The 24111-nt window shown below is 46.6% G+C and overlaps 1 protein-coding gene across 2 annotated transcripts in view; it reads left to right on the top strand.

Moving 5' to 3' along the window:
• Nucleotides 1-1561: 1561 nt before the first annotated feature.
• The window catches only part of LOC130131352 (glutaminase kidney isoform, mitochondrial-like), a 36014-nt gene continuing 13464 nt past the window's right edge, over nt 1562-24111 (top strand). Inside the window, exons 1-7 of one of the 2 annotated variants that reach the window (XM_056301016.1) lie at nt 1562-2164; nt 12085-12175; nt 14078-14196; nt 17496-17625; nt 18200-18279; nt 19531-19694; nt 22323-22381. In XM_056301016.1, coding sequence (XP_056156991.1) covers nt 1905-2164; nt 12085-12175; nt 14078-14196; nt 17496-17625; nt 18200-18279; nt 19531-19694; nt 22323-22381 — 903 coding nt within the window. In that variant the 5' untranslated portion in view covers nt 1562-1904. Of the gene's footprint in view, nt 2165-12078; nt 12176-14077; nt 14197-17495; nt 17626-18199; nt 18280-19530; nt 19695-22322; nt 22382-24111 lie in introns of both variants that reach the window. The other variant, XM_056301015.1, reaches the window with a different exon arrangement.

Genomic DNA, 24111 nt, shown 5'->3' with positions numbered 1-24111 from the left:
GCGTATTACAGCTTGTGAATCAGATGAAGGCCCCTTTGTCAGTCAAACGAGTGGTGTCCTGTTGTAGATTTAGTTTGCTCCTCGATGCATGCCCTCATAAGCGTTCCTTACCAGAGGACGGACGGCGTTATAACTTCTCAATTCATTCAGCAAATGAACCACAACGCGTCCAGCCGTGCAGTACCGGTATTCACCACACGGTGTCAGTCTAGGATCACGATTCATTTTCACGACACCGGACCAGCGCAGGTGACTTGCTGGCTAAACGCGGGATAGTCTACACCAGTGTTTCTCAACCCAGTCCTCAAAGACCCCCTATCCTGCATATTTCCTTTGCAACCCTGAATAGGTACCCGTTTGTAGTTATTCAACCAATCAGCAATGAATTGTGTCAGACGTTGCACACCTTGCATAATTAAGTGCTGCGAGATGATTGGTCGAGTAAGTACAAGCAGGGCTACCTATGCAGGGTTACAATGAGAATCTGCAGGATAGGGGGTCCTTGAGGACTGGGTTGAGAAACACTGGTCTACACACTTTTCAAGCCATACGTGTTGAAAAACGTGGCGATATAAACGATGGGGGGGGGGGGGGGTTGCCTTCAACTAATCCGATTCAAACGTCAATTTGACACGCTAAAGTTGGTGTTTTGATGAGCAGTCATTCCCGTGTAAAATCACTCACTGCCGAAGGGGTTTTGAAGAAGGATGCATCTACCGTGCTGGTGTGAAGTTTGTGTTGGACAATGGACCACCGTCACCAGGGGCCCCGTCACCGATAAGCAGTGCAGCATCACAGGGGCGCGTGCCGACCGTATGTATGAATCAGGCATTTTCCTCACAGAGGCACAAACGTTGTGCATCGGCTCACAGACACGCCAGGCTGTCAGCGGAACAGAATAGTTTTGTTTATCCAAAATGATTTTTACATGTAGCAGCCTTAAATGAAACGTGCTAACAACTGATAGGTAAAAATATTGCAACGTGCATGGATAAGAAGACACGCTGGCCGCTGGCTGGAGAATCTGATCCCTTTAGTCGAGCGGTTAGCTATGCCTCCTGCGGTGCAGACGATGCGGGTTCGCTTCCCGGCCGCGGCAGTACCTGTGGTTGCGTTGTCCCCCGAATTCGCTACAATATATCGTACAAACAATCATAGGACTATCATTCATCACCTATGGCTATACTAATAAATAATGCTGATATCACCGCCCCAACGAGGTTATAGTTCAAACCAAGTCATTTTGTTGGCCGTTATAATAAGCATGACGGGAATAATAACCAGCCACCTTTTTTTTAATATAACTTTATTCAACAAGACAATTACATAATACGTCAACAGCAAAAACACAACACAGGAGAGACGACAACACCAAAAAACAAACAAACAAACAATATATATATATATATATATATATATATATATATATATATATATATATATATATATGAGATGAATGACATTCTAAATAGTTGAAAATTAAGTAATTATAGTAACAACACAAAAACAAATAAAAATCTTAAACTAAATAAAATAAATCATTTGACATCAGGGGGTTTGATCAGATGTGTCTCTGTAATATTCTAAGAACCATAACCCGCCGCTTGCCACGCACTTACACATGCCCATGTCGACACATGTAGGCGGGACAATTATTAAGACTGACAACTCTTCAAACCAACCAGATGCAGCGTAGCGCCGCCATAAACCAATCACCTGCGAAGCAGGAGATGCCAGGTTTTCAGCCCGCCGAGCGGCGCGCCAGTCTGGTGAGTCACCGGGGGAACCGTTACTCGACCCGCGGAGCCGTCGCTGGGCAATAAGAGCTCATCCTCCTCCGAGTCGCGGTACCTCTCGCCGTAGTGAGTCACGCCGCTCAGGTTCACTCGCTCAACTGGACCGAAATGCTACATTTTCGGTCCTCGGTGGCGCTCAAGGAGTTGTTCCAGTCCCAGCTGAAGCGTCCCTTGTCGGGTATTGTCGGTAACCAAGCGTCCCCGCCGGCTGCGCACCGCTTCCGGTCAGTGGCCGGCGGGAACTCACCTGAGCCGGCCGCCGGATGGGGGCCGTCCCCGCAGCGCCACGCCGGAAGGCACGGCGCGAGAAGCCTCTGCTCCAAGGCGGACGGCCACGGCGACACCGGCAAGGAGTCGTCGACGGAGAAGTGAGTAACGCCGCCACGCTGCTTGTCAAACGGAGCCCCCGCTAGCTAGCCGGCTAGCCAGCCCAGCGAGCCAGCCAGCCAGCGAGCTAGCCCCGCTAGCTAGCCAGCTAGCCAACCAGCGAGCTAGCGACGCATCTGGGTAGGCACAAGTTCACCAACCTAGCTCGGACACAAGTCCCGCCCTGGCTCCCCGTTTCAGCCAATGAGCTCTGTCGTAGGCTCAGGCTGTCGCGGTGGAGTAGCGGCTTATCCGTAGGACCCAACGTCTAATAAAATGTCTTTAACGCGGCGTTACGGACGAGGCTTGGGTAGTGGCAAGTGGCAAGTGCTATAGTGGGAGCTAAGGTTAGGCCCGACTGTACTCCCAGTCGTCGCGGAACTCGCAAAAGGCGTCGTTGGTTGTAAACACGGGGACGAGGCGGAGTTTCTGTCCGCTCCAGGTTTGTGAACTAGCAGCGAACGCCGTGAGTTAGCGCCCGGCTGGCGAGAGGCGGCGGCGCGGCTGGCGACATTCGGCGGCGCGGCGGGCGCCGAATGTCGCCAGGAGTTTGCGTTCGCACCGCGCCGACGCACGGCGCGCATAGGTCTCAGATTACTCGTTAAATAGTCTGTCGCCTCGTGTTTGCGTCAACGTGCTAAATATTTGCTGCATAGCTGCAATTTATTCCCATCATGACCGCCAGTAACCTTCCCCGCGCGCGTCTCCATCCAGCGCGTCAAGACCCCCTGCAGCGTCCTGCTGGCTGCGTATGCTTGAGAAGTGATAACATGCAGAAATGCCTGTCTAATTGACTTTATAGTGGCTATCCTGCTTCAGAGTTATTTTTTTAAAGTTCTTTATGCCGAATGGAAAGAGCCATCCTGTGCTGAATGGCTGGTGAAGGTCAGTGATATTGCACCTGCTCTCCAGGACAGTAACGTGATGCTGATGGTAGAAGTCGAATGTTGAGGTTCATTTCAGGGCAGTTCAGCTGTCTGGTTGCTGTTCAGAGTCTTGTATCGCGTTATCTTATCAGTGAGCATTTGCTCTTCGGTTTGGCAAACAGAGAAGTCTATTGTTGAGCGTCTCTGCCAAAGTCAAGTGGTGTCGTTATGCCGCGTGGGGATGACAGCTCTCCTGGTGATGGATTACATCCAGTTTAAGTGCATTTAGTGGCTGATGCTCTCCATCTTCGCTACAGGTTGCTAAGGCGTCTTGGGATCCGCTCAATTCACTGAGGGCATATGAGTCAGAGGGCCTCTTCAAACTTTTATTTCGCCACACAGAACGTTTGCAAACCATATTTACACTCTTGTTTTAGCAGAGATTTCACATTCATACAGTTTAAGAGGTGTCTGCTGGCACCACCGTCTTTGGAGCCATGGTCTTCTTCTGTTGCGCGAACATTAATCAATCAATCTATATCAATAATTCACTACATACATGCATATCAGAATGCAATGTAATTCACTTTACATGACAGCTAGTTTAATAGTGAGCCAAAAAAAGACAGGGATGTGTGTGTGTACATGAGTGCATGCATGTGCGTGGTAAGGGTGAAAATAAACCCTGGTAAGGGACCAACAGTGAATGTGTGAGTATATACATTTATGAATGATGATGATAAATGGTGGGGTTAGTCTGGGGTTGGGGGGGGTGTCAGGCAATGTACAATACATTCATTCATTCATTCATGTTCAGCCGCTTCTCCGGGGTCAGGTCGCGGTGGCAGCAAGCTAAGTAGGGCACTCCAGACGTCCCTCTCTCCAGCAACACCCTCCAGCTCCTCCTGGGGGATCCCGATCCCAAGGCATTCCCAGGCCAGACTAGACATGTAGTCCCTCCAGCAAGTTCTGAGTCTACCCCCGGCGTGTTCTCCCAGTTGGACGTGCCCGGAAAACCTCCAAAGGAAGGCACCCAGGAGGCATCCTAATCAGATGCCCAAACCACTTCAACTGGATCCTTTCGACGCGAAGGAGCCAGAAGGCAAAGCTCTCAATTTACCAGTCAATCTTCGTTCCAACCCCCACCTATGGTCATGAGCTTTGGGTAGTGACCGAAAGGGTGAGATTGCGGATAGGAGCAGCTGAAATGAGTCTCCTCCGTAGGGTGTCTGGGCTCAGCCTTAGAGATAGGGTGAGGAGCTCGGACATCCCGAGGGAGCTCGGAGTAGAGCCGCTGCCCCTTCACGTTGAAAGGAGCCAGTTGAGGTGGTTCGGGCATATGGTGTACAATACAATAAGATAAAAATACAATAAGATAAAAAGCAGGAAAAACATATTGTAGGCTACAGTTAAAACATGCAGAAAAAGATTGACATAACAAACAGGACCAAAATAAAAACTTAAAACTAGGTTAAAAAAAATCTGACTGTTGTGATGGTTAGTTGAGGGGTACTTGTTACTCCTAATGGCATTTACAGTTCCTAATATATCACATCACCATAAGGAAGTGTGGCTTCATTGACCCCACCTAAAAGTCAGTGGGCGGCACGGTGGCCCAGTGGTTAGCGCTGTCGCCTCACGGCAAGAAGGTCCTAGGTTCGAACCCCGGGGTCGTCCAACCTTGGGGGGGGTCGTCCCAGGTCGTCTTCTGTGTGAAGTTTGCATGTTCTCCCTGTGTCTGTGGTGGGTTTTCTCCAGGTGCTCCGGTTTCCCCAACCATCAAAAGAAACATGTTATACTCCTGTCTGTGCCCCTGAGCAAGGCAATGGGGAAAGAACTGGAGTTGGTCCCTGGGTGCAGCATGAAGGCGGCTGCCCACTGCTCCTAGCTACACAGATCACAGCTAGGACGGGTTGATTTGCAGTAACTGCATTTCTCCAAGGGGATTAATAAAGGAAAGTTCATCTTTATCTTAATTCACATCATTACAAAGCCAGGCATGGAGGGGAAGGTTTTGATTTTTAAAACATTTTAGTTTTAAAAATACATTCTTTTTTTGTTACACAAATGCATAGATCGCTAGATGAGGTGAAATGTTTTCTGTGAAACCTTTTTATAAAAACCAACTGCTTTGTTGGTTATTTTACATTCTTCTTCCAAATCTCCCCCTGGTAAGAATTAAAAAACAGAAGGTTTGATGCCTTTGTATTATTTAAAATATTTTGTCTTTCATGCCAGAAAATTGTCTCAGGGCTTTTTCTAATACGTAGCCTGTGGTACTGCTGCGGACCGCTTCTGTCTCTCTGATAACGCATCATAATGTTTGCTTCTCCTTGATTTTAATGTGACGTCAGCCTGCCCGGTGTTTGACTAGAGGAGAAGACAGCTGTTTGCATGCTTTCTCTATCCCTCTGCAGACGCTGCAGGGTTGCAGCATTTGCCTGCATGCCGCATATTTCTCAAAGGGAAGGAATCACACGAAACAGCCAGGCAAAGAAAATGTTTGCAATATGAAACAGAGACCTTGCCCCCATATAGGTATGAGCTCGACATGGTATCAATTTCTTGTGATACCTGAGGATAGGGCTGCACCATCATGGCGAAAATGATCATCTTGTTTACATTGCTTCATATTGTAGCGAATTCGGGGGGCAGCCGGGATTCAAACCCGGGTCTCCCACACCACGGGTGATTATGTTAACCAGTCGACTAAAGGGTCCGACCCATTAGTCAGCTGGTTAACATAGTTGCCCGTGGTGCGGGAGACCCGGGTTTGCGTCCCAGCTGCGACAGTCCCCGGCTGACCCCTGAATTCGCAACAATATTATGATCGCCATTATTATTCCCCGTCATTAGTCCATATGATATTGAGCGCTGGATTATTTGATTGTGCTTTTGGCCTCTTACATCAAGATCTGTGACTGTTTTAAAACCAGGAGATGGTTTGCACGAAATGAAATGCCACAGTATTAATGGTATTCTGCAAGAGAGGAGGTCAAAGCACAGGATGTGACAGTAGTGCAGCCTTAGTGATTATTTGTTTTCACTTCAATATTACAAAGTAGCCTATCACTTTTAGCCTCAGTTGAAGTAATGTTTTTACCAAATGTTTTAAAATAGCTGTGATTTTGGTATTACAATTATCGTTTCAGTATTGGCCCATTATATTAACATGTGTAATACTCACAACCACTGTTAAATGGCTTTCACAGCATAAAAGAATCCATCTTATATGATGGTCTAATTCTCTCTCTCTACACAGACACGCAGCAGCAGCTGAGCTACCAGCGTAAACAACCTCCTCAAAACAAACCATGTCTTTCCCTGAAATTGACTCCATGACAGAGTGAGAGCATGCCTCATTGACCACAGAGGCCGCTGGTCTCCCTGCGGCTTCCAGTCACAGACAATTGCCTCGAGTTGTCACCGTCTGTAGAAAGCCACTTAGTTCATTTGATGGCTTTATTACTGACAACCTAATAGCCATGGGTACGCTCTCAGTCTCTGCTTATTCTCACGTTTTCACGCTCTCGCTTTGTTCGCGCAAGTGCACTGAATAGTTCATTATGTATAAAATTTAGTATAGTTTGTGGGGGTTGGTTGGTTGGGTGGTTGATTGAGTATATGCATTCATGAATGATGACGGTAAACGGTGAGGGCTCAGACTATTGAGGCGGGAGCTTCCCTGAGGATTTCAGGCTGTGCGCCGCTTCACAAAGGGTTAAAATATTGAGAATCCAGGGCAGCTTCGCCTGCCTCCGATATTTCTCTGTGGATTCTGCAGCAAAGCCTCACTGTTGGCACGCTGCCTGGTGGTTGTCAAGGCCTCCAGGAGAAGATGAGTCACTATTGCAGATTGATTTGTGTGGTCCCGCCTCTCAGCACACAGGGATTAATGCTTATCTCCACCTTCAACCTATTAGTTATGGCATAGCCCAGGCAGGGAAACCACGTCCCATGATTGGGTCAAAGTGATGGGTTAGACAAAGTGAAACAGAAGCATTGTCTTGTCAACACGAGTATCTCAGGCAATTAAATGGGCCTCCAAGGCTGTGGTGGGCAGTGTGATTGACTTATTATAAGATTAGAAGGAGAAGGGATAAATTTGTGCACATCCTGTTGATCTAAGCACTAAATTGCCGGGGTTAGGAGTTCTACTCTCTGTGTGTATCGTGACGAGTAGAGCAAGGCACCAACATTACAATGGTTAGGGCTTCAATTTCTCCCTGCAGAAGAAATGACAATCCAGTATATTTATCCTCTGATATGTGTTAAACTGAAAAATTTCAAGTGTCTGGACTCTGATGTATTTCGGTTCTCTGCAACATTGGTATAATTAGATTACTACCTAAGAAGCAACAGGTCTGGAAACCTAGCTCTGTCTAAAATGGATGAACAGTGTTTAAAAGGAACAGTGCATATTTTTGTGTTTGTGACAGGCAGTATATTATGTGGAGCGGTGAGCCTGGATACAACACACAGGCTCTTTTTGTGTGGAGAGTTGGAGACAGAGAGGTGCTTGGAGAGGGTTTGTGAGTAAGAGAGAGCGACAGTTTACCAGTCAGTCTTTGTTCCAGCCCTCAGCTATGGTCATGAGCTTTGGGTAGTGACTGAAAGGGTCAGATCGTGGATACAAGTGGCTGAAATGAGTTCCTTCCGTAGGGTGTCTGGTCTCAGCCTTAGAGATAGGACGAGGAGCTCGGACATCCGGAGGGAGCTTGGAGTAGAGCCGCTGCTCCTTCACGTTGAAAGGAGCCAGTTGAGGTGGTTTGGGCATCTGATTAGGATGCCTCCTGGGCGCCTTCCTTTGAAGGTTTTCCAGGCACGTCCAACTGGGAGGAGACCCCGGGGTAGACCCAGAACTTGCTGGAGGGACTACATGTCCAATCTGGCCTGGGAACACTTTGGGATGCCCCAGGAGGAGCTGGAGGGCGTTGCTGGGGAGAGGGACATCTGGAGTGCCCTATTTAGATTGCTGCCACCGGGACATGACTCCAGAGAAGTGGCTGATGATGAGATGAGATGAGAAAGGGACAGAAACCGGAGAGAGAGAACTGTCAAGGTAGAAAGGTACAGAAAGTGAGAAAGAGAGAGCGGTCATCGGTGAGAAAGAGATAGAGAGTTAATTACATGAGCCTGGCTGTTCCAGATGATAGACTCTTGGCCTCTTGGCGTTAGTTATGTCCCCAGCCTACCTCTAAATGTCAAGAAGCGAGCAGCAGCCCTCATTATCAAGACTCTGTTACATTTCCACAGCGTTTCATCACTGTTAACATTTTACGGGAGTCTACAGGGTGTGATGCAGTCACCTTCTGCGCTTATTAGGATGAGAGCTTATGTGGAAATTGGTGGTGATGTCCGAAGAAAGGGTATAAAATGTGTCCAAGGGTGAACCACTTATCAATTAAGTTTGTTTTCACTTTGATCTTGCACTTAAACTCTTTTTGTAATATTTCTGTTTTGACCCTTTGCATTCTTTTAAAATGTCTTTTTATTTTATTTGTTTTTAAAGAGTAACTAAACCGTAGAGCATTTTATTAAGTTTGCTGACGTTTAAAGGTTAAAAACATGACAAGCAGGTCTTGGCATTTTGTGACGTTAGCATAGCAGGATAAACACAGCTGTGGATAAAAGCATTGATAATGGGTCTGTTGGTCATAGATTAGAGTCCTGCATGGACCATAAATTGCAGCCCAAGCCCGTGGTGTTCAAGCCCTGGGGACTCATTTATAAAACAGTGCATAGGATCCTTACTAAAAGTGTATGTGCGCACAAAAGCCAAAAATAGCATGCGCCCAAAAAAAAAACTGACTTAAATGTGTGACAGGCATCAAAATACAATCTGGCTTCAGTTCACCGTCTGCGTTTACATACAGGTGAGCACATTATTCCGTCAAGTTTGTTTTTATAGGTCACAAATTTTGCGTGGGAAGAGGCGTATGCCTCTTTCAGGCTCTGTTTTGTGCGTACGCAACAGTTATAAATGGGACCCCTGGCCTGGCCCCAGCTTGACAAAGTCTGCAGTTTTCCAACTCGAGCCCAACCTGATACCGACACCAATATCACTTTAAGCTCTCTGATGCATGCAGACACACTCACACGGCATGGTCAACTGTCACGTGTAATGCACGCGTACATACATGCGTATGAATAATATTGGGTATAATATCATCAGTATAACAATTTCATACAGTGGTCTATGTGTCCTCTGCATGTATATGGGAAGTTATATGAGCCCGAGTCTGACCCGAGCCCGATCTATTAAAAAAAAAAAGAAGGCCTGAGCCTGGCCCGAATAGACTCAGCTTGTCAGGAGCTCTAATGAAAGTGTGTCAAAGAAGCAACATTGACGGTACTATTTACAGTTGTTAGTGCTGGCTCTTTGTCTGTCTGTCTGTCAATGCTGATATGTGTGCTGACACCCCTACATCCAACAGATCCATTAATAATGTTATTATCTGCAGCTATGTTTATCCTGCTATGCTTACACCACACAGTACCAAGACCTCCCTGCCATGTTTTTAACCTTTACCTGGTTTTTAACCTGTAGATGTCAGCCAACTTACTAAAATGGTCTGGAGTTTAGTTACTCTTTCTTTTTACCTTATTCAACACTTCTTATTCAATGTATTGATATGCCTTGTATAAAGCTCTTGAATTGCTGTTGTGTATGAAATGTGCTAAACACATAAACTTGCCTTGCTTTGTCTTGGTCTTAGTCGCAGGTCTTTATTGTGCTAATTTGATTTGCTAACGGCAGCCTTGAATAATACTTCTTTGTTTCAGTATTTGTGTTTAATTTCATACAGAGCTATAAACAAACACATTTAGTGTTTCACTGTCTCATTTTGCTGCATAATTTGAATTTAAGTGTAAATGTTTGAATTTTTCCATTATTGTGTATCAGTATAATGTTTCAGCCTGCCATTGAAAGCCAATGGGATGTGTTGTTGTTGTTGATGATGACAGTATGGAAACCTCTGCCTCAGTCACTAATTCAGTGTTATTCCCTCTGCACTGTCTCTCCCTCTCGTTGATCCACTTGCTTTGCATTTGTAAGTATATGTCTCTATTTTTTGATTTAACCCCCTGTTAATTTTTTGTAAATCCTGTCTCCACTAGAAGTAGTTTTCCTCTGGGTGAAGTCGTGTAGCTCCTGACCGCTCTTCAGCTCCCCTCCACCCTCCTCATCCACTGCCTCCCCCGCCGGCGGCTGCGCTTAACTCCATGCTCCTCTCCTCTTCTCCTTCCTCCTCTCCCCCTTTGTCCCCCCATGACGGGTGGTCTTGTCTTCCTCACTAGCAGGCATCAGCCCTCCAGTGACAACCAGAGAGGTGGACCACACGAACACACAGTCCAAAATCCCCTTTCACAAACTACTAAAGATGGCGTGAAAACTTTTATTCATCTGCCATGAGGTCTTAACATCCAGTTACTAAAAAAGATGGTGACCTCTGAGGGTTCAGCTGGATGTTGGCGTAGACCCAGCAGTTTAGCCATGGTTATTTCCTACCATGGAGGCTTTGGGTTACAATGCTAATGCTAACCATGTCATTTTTTTAGCTACTTTATACCATAACGGCCCCTTTATTCTTCACAGTACAACTGTGTGTTTCATGATGATGGCAGTAATAATGAAAATTATACTGTGATTTTGAATTTGGATTTTTTTTTAGCTGTAGTTGTCAGTTAACCATTGTTTGATAAATACCGAGTCATAACAACAGTTAATAAGTTATTTATGATGAATTGCTGTGAACAGAGGGTGCAAATCCTGCCTTGTTTCTGGTTGGCTGATGAGTGGATTCACCGACGCACCAAAGCTTCACCTTTTTCCAACTATTCTGACATCCTCTCCCTAGCACCCAGACCGGTGTCCCACAATGCATTGCAGGTCCTCCTGTGCCCGGTCCTGCCCCCACCCCCCACCCCCGGAGCTTTGCGCAAATCCCATTAGGAGTTGATATGAATCATAGCAGAGAGACTGTGCTGCGAGCTGGTCAAGCTAGTCCTGTCCTAATGCCGTCTACCTCCTAACACGTGCTACTAACTCTCCTCTGTAGAGGCAGGTGGACAGATTTACCAGCCTACTTAGAACACCAGTCAGCCAGGAAACGCACGTTTATATCCACAAGCTGCGGAGGCCAAATCTGAAAAGTGCCCCGGTCACTTTCACTGTCATTTGAAATATTATTTTATGTTTAGATTTGGACCTCTAAATGATGGTAGTCTAATTTAGCAGCCATTTTAACCATTCTACCAGTCAGCTAAATGTTAAAAAAACACGACAGGACTACCAAACGAAGGTGGTTACCTGTCAGAGTGAGACTAATTTACTAGACCCGGGGGAACATTGACCAGCGTGTGGCCGGTGGCTGCTCATTTCTCATCCTGATATCAGCCAAGGACACAGCAGGTGCCTAGGGGGGTCAGCAGGACCCAGCGTCACAGCCTCAACACAAACAGCCTAGTATTTACAATTCATGGATTGCTCCTTTACAGCTAAATCAAACTGACATCGCAGCCTCACAGACAAGAGGGATAAACCCCCGGAGGATGTGTCAAAAATGTCTCTCGCTCCTCCCAGTTTATTTATTATTCATTATGAAATGGCACTTTCCTGGCTACTATTCTAAACATAATGAGAGTAATGATCTTTACAGTGGCTTGGTAACAATAATTTGTGTTTATCAACCTGTGTATTACACTATGGAAAGGTATTGGAAGTAATACCATACAGTAATACCATATTAGTACTCTTTATACTCAAGATGTTGTTAGTATAGTTGTTACTAAGTACTAGCTGATTATTATCCTAACTGCAATACTGCTTCATAGATAAACACACAGGTTTATAGACTACAGTATAGCCCTGGGACAGTACCAATGCAGTATTACAATACTACTCACCGCTTCTCCTTCCAGTCCAAACGCTTGTGTCCTTCCTCTGCTGCAGTAGTTCTAGTTTTTTCCTTATGTCCTGTCTCAGTACCTATCTCACTGCTCTGTCTGTCTGTCTGTCTGTCTGTCTGTCTGTCTCTCCCTCCCAGGAGAAGGAAGGCAGGGATTCTGCCCAGCCTGGAGGACCTGCTGTTCTACACCATAGCAGAGGGCCAGGAGAAGATCCCAGCACATAAATTCACCACAGTGAGTGTCCCAAAAGCCCAGGGCCACTAAAAGCTAAAGGCTTTTTTACATTTTGTAGATTAAACGCTGAGCTGAGCGTGTGAAGCACCAGTAAAATTAATTTTCATTTCGAGATCACCACCTTCACAATTTTATTTTGTTCGTTCAATTTGTGAGGGGGCTTTTACAATATACAGATTACACACTGAGTAATCTGAGTAGTGGCGGCATGGTGGCACAGTGGTTAGCGCAGTCGCCTCACAGCAAGAAGGTCCTGGGTTCGAGCCCCGGGGTAGTCCAACCTTGGGGGGTGCTCCGGTTTCCTCCCACAGTCCACAGACATGTAGGTCAGGTGAATCGGCCGTACTAAATTGACTCTAGGTGTGTGTGTGTGTGTGTGTGTGTGTGTGTGTGTGTGTGTGTGTGTATGTATGTATGTATGTATGTGTGTATGTATGTGTGTGTGTGTGTGGGCCCTGTGATGGCCTGGCGGCCTGTCCAGGGTTTCTCCCTGCCTGCCGCCCAATGACTGCTGGGATAGGCATCCCCACGACCCTAAGGGGAGGATGGGCGGTTGGATAATGGGATGGAAATGGAGCACCGAGTACTGATTAAATACAATTGCAAAACCAGCTTCATTTCAAAAACATCAGAAAGTAACCTATACTAAGGAGGTCAAAGGTTAGATTTACTGTGCCATGACAGTTTTTTCTTGGAGGGACATGCTAGAAAAGATGAAAAAGAATCAAACAAAGTAGAGAAGGAGGCAATTCTTATTTGAGGGTTTTATCATTGGGATGGGGGCACATTTTAATCAACATAGGCTCCTTTGCAAAAGTCACCAACTTTCATATAGTTTACCTGCAAAAAACCTAAACAGGGAGTGATAACACAAAGGAAGAAGAGTTGGCAAGGAAATCTTTAATCGAGCTTTTTGTAAAATATCACAAGTATACAAAATTTCACCAGCAAAATCTATTGAATTGTTGCGCTGCCCAAGGTGGTCCTACTTTTAAAGTGACTTGAGAATCCATCCGTTAGTTTTTGATGTAAGTAATGGACAACAGACTGTTGACTAACAGACACAAACTAGGGCAAAATCCATCCATCCCTCCATCCATTATCCAAACCGCTTATCCGAAGTCGGGTCGCAGGATGCTGGAGCCTATCCCAGCAATCATTGGGCGGCCGGCGGGGAGACACCCTGGACAGGCTGCCAGACCATGACAGGGTCCACACACACACACACACACACACACACACACACACACACACATTCATACCTAGGGACAATTTAGTACGGCCGAGCCACCTGACCTACATGTCTTTGGATTGTGGGAGGAAACTATAGCACCCAGAGGAAACCCACACAGACACAGAGAGAACATGCAAACTCCACAGAGAGGACGACCCCCAAGGTTGGACAACCCCGAGGTTCGAACCCAGGACCTTCTTGTTGTGAGGCAACTGCGCTAACCCCTGTGCCACCATGCTGCCCCAGGGCAAAATGATAACATAATAAACCAAGGACGTTAAACATGAACAAATAGAGTCTTTATGCATGCTCAATAATCCGGGTTAAGGAAATCACAGAAAGGTGAATCGGTTCATCTGGACACCAGTTTTAGTGGGAGAACATTGTGTCCAGATGAACTGATTCACCTTTCTGTGATGAACAAATATTGACATTTTCCATTTTGAAATAATCAAACTCATAAGAGATATACCAGACAGAGCTTGAGCTGTCTGCTGCCTGACAGACTAAAAAAAACCAGCGTTTAGTCTGGTGTTGTTCCTCTGCAGTGGTTGACTTAAGAGCAGAGTACTTTAAACCGTCGGGCTGTTCTCTTGAGAAAAGGGCAGTAGGTTTATAGACCGTCTGTCAGGCTGCTATAAACATAATCCATTTTCCTCTGTCTGCAGGCGCTTAAAGCCACAGGGCTGCGTACCGGAGACCCCAGGCTCAAAGAATGTATGGAGATGCTCAAGGTGACGTTGAAGACCACCTCTGACGGAGCCCTGGACCGTCATCTCTTCAAGAAGTATGTGTTCATATATAATTGATCTTTTATGTAATCTATATTCGAAGCAGGTCCCTTTGTTGAGATTAAGAATCTCATTCGTGGGCGTCCGGGTAGCGTAGCGGTCTATTTCATTGCCTACCAACACAGGGATCGCCGGTTCGAATCCCCTGCGGCTATGTGTCCTGGTCGCTGCACTAGCGCCTCCTCTGGTCGGCCGGGGCGCCTGTTCGGGGACTGGGGGAAATAGCGTGATCCTCCCACGCGCTACGTCCCCCTGGCGAAACTCCTCATTGTCAGGTGAAAGAAAGAGAAGCCGAAGAGATGCCTGAGCACTCCAATGGGCAGCTGGCCAGTAACAGACCACAAGGCTCGTAGCCAAAATCTATTTATACATAAGCTAAAATAAGATTAGACAGTTTCTTGAGTCTGCCACAAGTTGCACCATTAGCGCTTGAACAAAGGAACTAATGTGTTTGCCAATGACAGGGACTAACAAGTAATTAACATCGATGACACATTTTCTACCTGGCCGTTCATGTCACCTCAGACTTTACACACCAAATCTTAGGATTTACTTGCTGCATAAGATTTTCTCTGCAGGTTCGGCCAGGGAGTTTCTAGAGCATAAGAGAATACTGTTTTTGGGGCCTGTCTAAACGTTGCCGTTTGTTACAATAAGAAAACGACAATCACTAGTTACCTGGCGTCGTTTGTTAGCCAGCACCCTGGCCTGTCAGTTGTGATTTTCAGCTTACGGCTCCACACTCGTTTTTCAGTCCTTAATAACAGACTCTCATATAAATTATTCATGCCATTGCGAAGCCTGTGCACTTCCGTGCGGCAAGAAAAGCATGACTGCATCTCATTGATTATTTATGACTCTTCGGTCTTGGATGGGACAGGCTTCGCTCGCCTCCTCCAGAGGTTATCTGAGTCATTCCAGTGTTTTCTCTGGGTTGATGCCATGTGCATTCACTGGTGGAACATTTCTACCACCGCTCGATGGGAAAAATGCAAAAAACATTCCTCTGCAGTGTCACACAATATGTTCTAGTGTTTCAGTGTGATGAGGAATCTGAAGGTCATCTCTGTGCTCATCTCTGTGCCAGGACGTGAACGAGGGAAAATTACTTCCCAGTCATCATCTATGGCCGAACAACGTTCCAGCTGTGCTCCTCTCCCGCTGCTTCCTCATACTGTTGATGTGGACCTATAGGAAGGCATACTGGGGGAGATTGAAGTGGCTCTTTTTTTGTTGGATTTTTTCCCCTCTTTTTCTCCCCAGTTGTATCTGGCCAATATCCCACTTTTCCGAGCCATCCCGGTCTTTTTTATTGTGGATTTTTTTTCCCCCGGTTGTATCCGGCCAATATCCCACTCTTCCGAGCCATCCCGGTCTCTGCTCCACCCCCTCTGCCGATCCGGGGAGGGCTGCAGACTACCATGTGCCTCCTCCGTTACATGTGGAGTCGCCAGCTGCTTCTTTTCACCTGATAGTGAGGAGTTTGACCAGGGGGATGTAGCGCGTGGGAGGATCACGCTATTCCCCCCAGTCCCCCCTCCCCGAACAGGTGCCCCGACCGACCAGAGGAGGCACTAGTGCAGCAACCAGGACACATACCCACATCCGGCTTCCCACCCGCAGACACAGCCAATTGTGTATGTAGGGATGCCTGACCAAGCCGGAGGTGACACAGGGATTCGAACCGGTGATCCCCATGTTTGTAGGCGACGGAACAGACCACTACGCCACCCGGATGCCAAGTGGCTCTTTTTATAGCAGTATGAAAACAAATAGTTTATTTTCTTTTTAAAAGGTATTGTAGATAACTTAAGACCTAAAAACCAGATACTTATCTATTCACATGTTACTGAATGGTGGTGATACTCTACTGCCCCCCTCAAAGCCCCCTCCCCCCCCAAATAAGTAGCGTTTTCAAAATAAAACTTGACTTTTTTAGGTATGTTATTAATTTCTGCTTTATGAGAGTGCCATAAGGATGGGATGACATTTACATGTTTTTTAGAGTTTTCACGTTGTCCGTTGGGTCGGCACTGTTCTCTGCAGAGACCAACAAAAAAATGCAGTATCAACAATGAGCTGGACTCAAATTGACAATGTTGTGGTCCTGGGATGCACTGAAATTTCAGCCATGATTCAGTACTGCCTAAAATGACAAGTTTTGGCTATACACATACATTCAGTAGCTTAACTGATACCACAGTTAAACCTGATTGTGTTTCTGTGCCTTGGCCCCACTCGCTCTGTGCCCTGCTCGCCTACGTCACCAGGGTGTAGTTCTGCTTTTGAAATGGGTGGAAAAGGTGTTTGGAGCAAACCGCGTGACAGCTTAGGGAACTGTACCACGCAGAGCTGCAGGATACAGCTCATGTGACGTCTCAACAGGGAGCTGACACTCACGGGCGAACATAGTGCAGCGCTGCAGCTTCTGGCTACGGTCCACCCCCCGTCCCCCGGCTTATTTATAGTCTTCAGCCTTGGAGAGAGAGGCACGTGAACAGACGTGAGGGTGTGTAGTGTGTGTTGTCTCGACAGGGTGCCGGGCTGTAGAGAGCCGGCTCTGGCAAAGATTCCAGTTACATTCATTCACCTCAGGTTCTCCCTGCTGTGGAGCCATGTCTTCTGGATGTGACCCTCTGTTGTTTAATGGCTTGACCAAGGCACTAACACCATGCAGCTTAGAGGTTATTTTCCTAGGAAATGCAAGGTTAAAGTCCGTTTAGTAGTTAAGTACATGTTTGTCTGTATCTTTTCTTTTTTAACTAGATGGTCCTTAAAGTAGGTTGAAACAAAAAAAAGATGACAACACAGTTTGACCCAAGCCAGTCAGTCAAAATGCAGATCTTTGTGTGCTTTCACAGATGGGCTGAGATCAAACCCAGGGCCATCTCACACCATGCCACTATTAAAGAATAATCCTCAGTATCTCTCTCTGGTTTCCTCCCACAGTCCAGAGACATGTAGGTCAAGTGAATCGGCCATACTAAATTGTCCCTAAGTGTGAATGTGTTGACGCTGTGATGGACTGGCAGTCTGTCCAGAGTGTCTTCCTGCCTGCCGCCCAATCTCCAGCATTCCGCAACCCCAGTTGGGATAAGCAACTTGGATAATGGATGGATTCTCCATTTAATGTCAGGTCTCCAGCTGGTGTAAGATAAGGGTCAATGTTAGGGGTAATTTTGGTTCAGGTAAAATCGGTGAAGTGCTGTGACCTTGCAGATGGACCAGCATGCACCATGCCACTAAATGCTCCAAGCTGACTTGGGACATAAACTATTCTTCCTCTTCTCCACAGATGTGTCCAGAGTAACATCGTGTTGCTCACCCAGGCCTTCAGGAAGAAGTTTGTCATCCCAGACTTCCAATCCTTCTGCGCCCACATTGACGACCTCTACGAGAATGCCAAATCCCTCTCAGGGGGTCAGGTCAGTGACAAGAGACGGAAAGCTAGCAGATATAAAAAGGAAAAGTTGGCATCTGGGCGGCGTAGCAGTCTATTCCGTTGCCTACCAACACGGGGATCACCGGTTCGAATCCCCATGTTACCTCCGGCTTGGTGGGGCATCCCTACAGACACAATTGGCTGTGTCTGTGGGTGGGAAGCCAGATGTGGGTATGTGCCCTGGTCGCTGCACCAGCGCCTCCTCTGGTCGGTCGGGGCACCTGTTCGAGGGGGAGGGGGAACTGGGGGGGAATAGCGTGATCCTCCCACGTGCTACGTCCCCCTGGCGAAACACCTCACTGTCAGGTGAAAAGAAGCAGCCGGCGACTCCACATGTGTCGGAGGAGGCATGTGGTAGTCTGCAGCCCTCCCCGGATTGGCAGAGGGGGTGAAGCAGCAGCCGGGACGGCTCAGAAGAGTGGGGTAATTGGCCGGGTACAATTGGGGAGAAAAGGGGGGGGAAATTATTTTTTCATGTGTAAATGGGATCTGAGGGAATCGCAGCTGTGATGGGTAAATGCTGACTTTGTGTTATGTGTTGTTGTGTTGTGTTCTAGGTGGCTGACTATATTCCACAGTTGGCCCGATTCAGTCCAGACCTCTGGGCCGTGTCTCTGTGTACCGTGGATGGACAGAGGTACCACATCTAACATACCAAACTCAGATCAGATTTATCACTGGTTTCCCTCAGCAGGGTCATGTGTGCAGGTTAACAGCCGGTTGGAGTCATGTTCACTGGGGAAATCTGCTGCAGTGATTGGTTGATTTGAAAACATAAGAGTAAATGATGGATTTTTCCTATGAGCCAAGTAGGTCTTCAGTTACAATAAGTCATTTTGTTTGCACCAAAGGTATGGCATGTCACTGTTTTCAGTAGTCGCATTTCAGCTAAATGATTTTCAGAATAAAGAAATGAGTGTTTATTTTCGAAAGCAAAATTTCAGCTGTAACTTCCTCTGTGATGGCAGTGATGTTTTCCCTCCTTTGTGTTTTGTGTTACCTGGAAATAACCCGTGTGGTTTATGCTCATATCCAGTAGTCAGCACTATGTGTGAGCTGTTGCATAACTCTGGGATTGTGTTTGCTAAATTGGAAAGCCCAATAGTAAGAAATACTGCTGTACAGGAAGCTTGACGAAAACTAACTTAAACAAACAAACCAGGTTCCAGCATCCAGGTGGCATGGCAGTCTATTCCGTTGCCTATCAACATGGGGATCGCCAGTTCGAATCCCCATGTTACCTCCGGCTTGGTCGAGCGTCCCTACAGACACAATTGGCCGTGTCTGCGGGTGGGAAGCCGGATGTGGGTATGTGTCCTGGTTGCTGCACTAGCACCTCTTCTGGTCGGTCAGGGCGCCTGTTTGGGGGTGAGGGGTAACCGGGGGGAAATAGCGTGATCCTCCCAAGCACTACATCACCCCTGGTGAAACTCCTCACTGTCAGGTGAAAAGAAGCGGCTGGCGAATCCACATGTATCGGAGGAGGCATGTGGTAGTCTGCAGCCCTCCCCGGATTGGCAGAGGGGGTGGAGCAGCGACCGGGACGGCTTGGAAAAATAGGGTAATTGGCCAAAGTACAGTTGGGAGAAAAAAAGGGGGGGAATCCCCCAACCCCCAAAAAAAACACCGCCAGGAAGACACACCAGTAAGAGACAACGGTCATTTAACAACACTTAACATATGAGATTACAGAAAGTGTGTGTGCATGTGTGTGTGTGTGTGTGTGTGTGTGTGTGTGTGTGTGTGTGTGTATATATGTGTGTCCCTTCCAGTGGAACCTGAGCAGACTTGACCTCTCTTTCTCTTTCTCGCTGTTTTTTTCTCACTCTGTTTCTTCCTCCCTCTCACTGTCTCTGTCCTTCTCGGTCTCTTTCTGTCTCTCTGTCAGACACACGGTTGGCGATACCAAGGTCCCCTTCTGCCTGCAGTCGTGTGTGAAGCCGCTCAAGTACGCCATCGCTGTGCATGACCACGGCACTGAGTATGTGCACCGCTTCATCGGGAAGGAGCCCAGCGGTCTGCGCTTCAACAAGCTTTTCTTAAATGAGGACGGTTAGTCAGAATCTCTGTCTCTCTGTTCGTGTGACTGACTGGATGACTGTCTGTCCACCTTCGTTTAGGAACAGCTTTTCATCAGTAGCCTCCAGCTGAACACAAAGAGTGGCAATATAATGCTAACAGATTCAGATGGGGTTTTTTTCTTGGCATTTCAGCTTGATTTGACAGTGATAGCAGAGAGACTGGAAAGGCGGGGGGGGGGGGGACGTGCAGCAAAGGGGCCCGGATCGGATTCAAACCCAGGCTCCTGCGGTAAAGACTCAGCCTTGATAGGTGGTATGCGCTGTGCCAGGTGAGCCACCGGGGTGCCCAGGTTTAGACGTCTTAATGAAGTTGTCATCAACCCCTGTAAGATATGAACCTTGTCCTGAGCTAATCAGTTGCCCGAAAACTTTCATAAATACACAATCTGTTGTGTCAACATCTGTGTGAGCAATCTGCAAAGAAAAGCATTTGTATCTTGAAGGTTAAATGTGGCCAATGGTTAGCACATTAATAATAGTGTTGACATTAGCTGTTGATATAATCTGAAGGCGTGTTAAAGTAATGCTTTTTATGAAATAATCAAGTTCAGTAAATATGAAAAAAACAACTTTATTTTTTTTAGATTTTTCACACTTTTTCTCCCCAATTGTATCCGGTCAATTACCCCACTCTTCCGAGCCGTCCTGGTCGCTGCTCCCCCCCCTCTGCCGATCTGGGGAGGGCTGCAGACTACCACATGCCTCCTCCCATACATGTGGAATCGCCAGCCGCTTCTTTTCACCTGACAGTGAGGAGTTTCACCAGGGGGACGTAGCACGTGGGAGGATCACGCTATTCCCCCCAGTTCCCCCTCCTCCCTGAACAAATGCCTTGACCAACCAGAGGAGGCACTAGTGCAGCGACTAGGACGCATACCCACATCTGGCTTCCCACCCTCAGACACGGCCAATTGTGTCTGGGGACACCCGACCAAGCCGGAGGTAACAAGGGGATTCGAACCGGCAATCCCCTTGTTGGTAGGCAACGGAACAGACTGCTACGCTACCCGGATGCCTCAGATCCAAATCTGTGCGTACCATGACTCATCCGGATGTTATCGTGACTCAGCGGGCTATTATGATTGGCTGAGGACTTTCTCCCCTGGCCATCATGTCCTCTGAAACAGTATCCATCTTAGAGGCAATGTTGCCATAGCAGCACAGTAAAATGCTCCCGAGATGTGCCACCGCACCAACACTGAATACAGCAGCGAGTGTTCACAGACTTTGTATCAACTGTAATCCAAAGAGAATGAAATTAAAAGATAACAAGCTGTGTTTATGTGGGCATTCAAGACTGAGCGCTGGTGGGGAAGGGCCCTGCTCTCACAGAGGGACACTTTGTCTTTCAGGAAGGATAACATTCTTGCAGTGTGAGAGGGTGTCTTCATGAGCTGCCAGTAAGAGGCAGCTGAGTTGCAGACAGCCCTTTTTCCCAGTCAGTAGGCTCACCGCTGTCCTGTCTGGTGAATATATTGTGAATTTCTTTGTCAAATATCAATCCACCAAATATACAGTGCTTCAGCACTTGATTTAGCACTTTCCTCACAGTCCAAGAGGATCCTGGATTCAGTCAAAGCCTGTCTATGTGGCATTTTCATGTACTTCCCATATTTATGTTGGCTTCCTCAAACAGACCAAAGAGACACACATATCGGGTGAACTGGAGATTGAATTATCCGTAGGCATGATGGTGTGTGAGAGATTTCTGTCTGTGGAACCTGTGATAGACTGGTGACCTTGTCCAGGGTGTTTCCTTGCCTTTTGCCCCTGTGCATGCTTGAAAAGACCCCCGCCCACCTCTGTGACCCTGGCTGTAGTTGGTGGGTGGAGAGAATGAATAAATGAACTGTGCAGAAGTATACTGTACTGCTAAAGAGCACGCCAGCAGAGAATCCTGTGGAAAAGCAATCGTTGCGGGGATTTTAACTGCTGATATATTGGTCACGAGCCTTTACTGGGCTGAGCCCTGTCTGGGTTCGACCAGTTCCTGTCCCCCAGAGCTGCGTGAGAGACGAACTGCTGGAAGTATTCCAGCTGTTTTTTTATTTTTAAACATTGTTATGAGTATTGCATAAGAGGATAAAACACGAGTAAAATGGAGCAAAGCTGCAAACACGCAGGGCTGCTTGCTCTCTGTGTGTGTCTGTGTGTGTGTCTGTGTGTGTTTGTCATTGGGGTCAATCATGTTATTGATGTTCACTCAGTGGATTATTCAGCAATGTTTAGACTTCAAGTGATGAAATAAAATACGTGGATGAATATTCTCTGTCCTACTTAAATTGGGAAACGCTGGTTCAGTTTTACTTGAATGCATTATGGAATTACATGAATCCTTATGAACAATAAATGTACAGGAACAACAGGAGCTCTAACAGACTAGCATAGTACCACAGTACATGTTGACACACATGGTACACAGACCATAGTACCTTTAACAGACCAACATAGTACCACAGTACACACAAGGTACATAGACGATAGGATTTCTTATATAGTACACAGAAAGACTCAACAGAAAGATGAGTGTGCATATTGTTCGACCAAATATAAAAGTAGTCGCTTGTTTTGCATTCTCCATTTTTTTTCTCCCCCACAGATAAACCCCACAATCCCATGGTGAACGCCGGCGCAATTGTCTGCACATCCCTCATTAAGGTAAACTATGTCAACACTCCTGTTTAGCAGTGATTGAGATGAGATACTGCACATTTTACACTCCCATAGGGTGAGGGTGAGGCCCACTGAGCAGAGGACACATTGGTCAGGAGTATATTTCCCAACACGTGGTGCTAATGAGACATCCGCTTTTCCTCAGTTTTTCGCTGTCCTTTGATATACTGGATACTGAACCCTGGTTTTGTCTGGCATTTTCTGTGTATGTCGCAACTGGGCAGTCACATCACCGGCAGCAGAATGAGAATTAGTTTGAGATGAGATGAATATCCAGAGGAGAGCTTGTTTCCAGCAGATTACTGTAAATGGAGAGATTAAGATTATTTGTTTGGGTGGAAGCAGCACTACTAGGTTACCCTGCACCAAGGCCATTGGGTGTTGCTAGGCGACAGGAGCATCACTCAGCCTGGGTAGGTTGGTTTACACTGCTACCTGAATGAACCAATACCCAGTGTGTGTGTATGAGAGAGAGAAAGCGAGTCAGACACCCGGAGTTTAAATGCCGTCCCCTGCCTTTGAAACCGCCAGTGGACTGTCTATTTCAGATACACAAAACTGCCACCTACAGACCAAATACTCAATTACATGAATGTTGTCTACGCAAGATTTATTATTGTCAATTTTAGTATCTACAGTGCTCTAATCCACCAGTAGGTGATAACAGGAACAAAAACATCATCTTGAGGATTGTAACTTTTAAGTTTTCAATTTAATTTGTTTTAAATTTAAAAGGATTGTAAATTTTAAGTTTTCCAAAAAAAAAAGTTTTCAATCTGACTGATGCTGTGAGGATGGGAGAATCTAGATGCCTGGCCAAATCATTGCCATACTTTGATTTGATATCCTCCTGGCAAGAAAATATTGTATTTTGACATGAGCATGTAAACATCTTATAAAGTTTAAATATTTATAATCTCTGCCAAAAATAAGACAGTTTCCGCCCCCGAGTAATCTCATTTCCAAACAAAATTTCCAAACAAACCATGGTTTACAGGAGGAAGTGTAGACTACTTCCTGTTTACTGTCGTTTCGTTTCCTTGCTGACCCATTAATATTAAGTTAGACGGGCACGAACACGCCGACCCAGCCAGCTCTCTTGCACATACTCTTTTACCAGGGCAGTTTACTGTATGGGCACCGTCCCCACATTTCCAAATCATCTATTCACAGGGAACATGGTGATTTTAAAGTTAAGGATCTAAAACTAATCTGATCTGCATCCCTCCCTTTGGTCTGCAAGAAGTCCCAAATATTATCAAAAATATTTTTTATAAATTTATTTCTGATTTTTCCCTTCTTTTTTTTTCTCTCCCAATTTAGTGGCCAGTCGATCCCTATTTTAACTCAAACACCCACCCTCGTACTGCATGCGTTCGCCAACTGCATCTCTCCGGCCGGCAGTCTCAAAGGAGACGCCTTGCCACTTCCGTGACAAGGCGACTCCATGCCGAACCACTGCTTTTTCCGACACACACAGGCGCATTCACATGACGAACACAAGCCGACTCCGCCCCCCTCCCGAAGACAGCGTTGCCAATGATTGCTGCTTCATCGAGTCCGGCCATAGTCTGATCTGACGAGACCGGGGCGTGAACCCCAGTCCCCAGTGGGCAACTGCACCGACACAAAGCCGATGCTTAGACCACTACACCACCGCGGACCCTCAAAAATATTTTTTGACTTGATGGTGATGCTATTGTATAGAAGTAAAT

This window comes from Lampris incognitus, chromosome 21 (genome assembly GCF_029633865.1).
Source record: "Lampris incognitus isolate fLamInc1 chromosome 21, fLamInc1.hap2, whole genome shotgun sequence".
NCBI classification, from domain to species: domain Eukaryota; kingdom Metazoa; phylum Chordata; class Actinopteri; order Lampriformes; family Lampridae; genus Lampris; species Lampris incognitus.
This window is presented reverse-complemented; position numbering and strand designations above follow the sequence as displayed.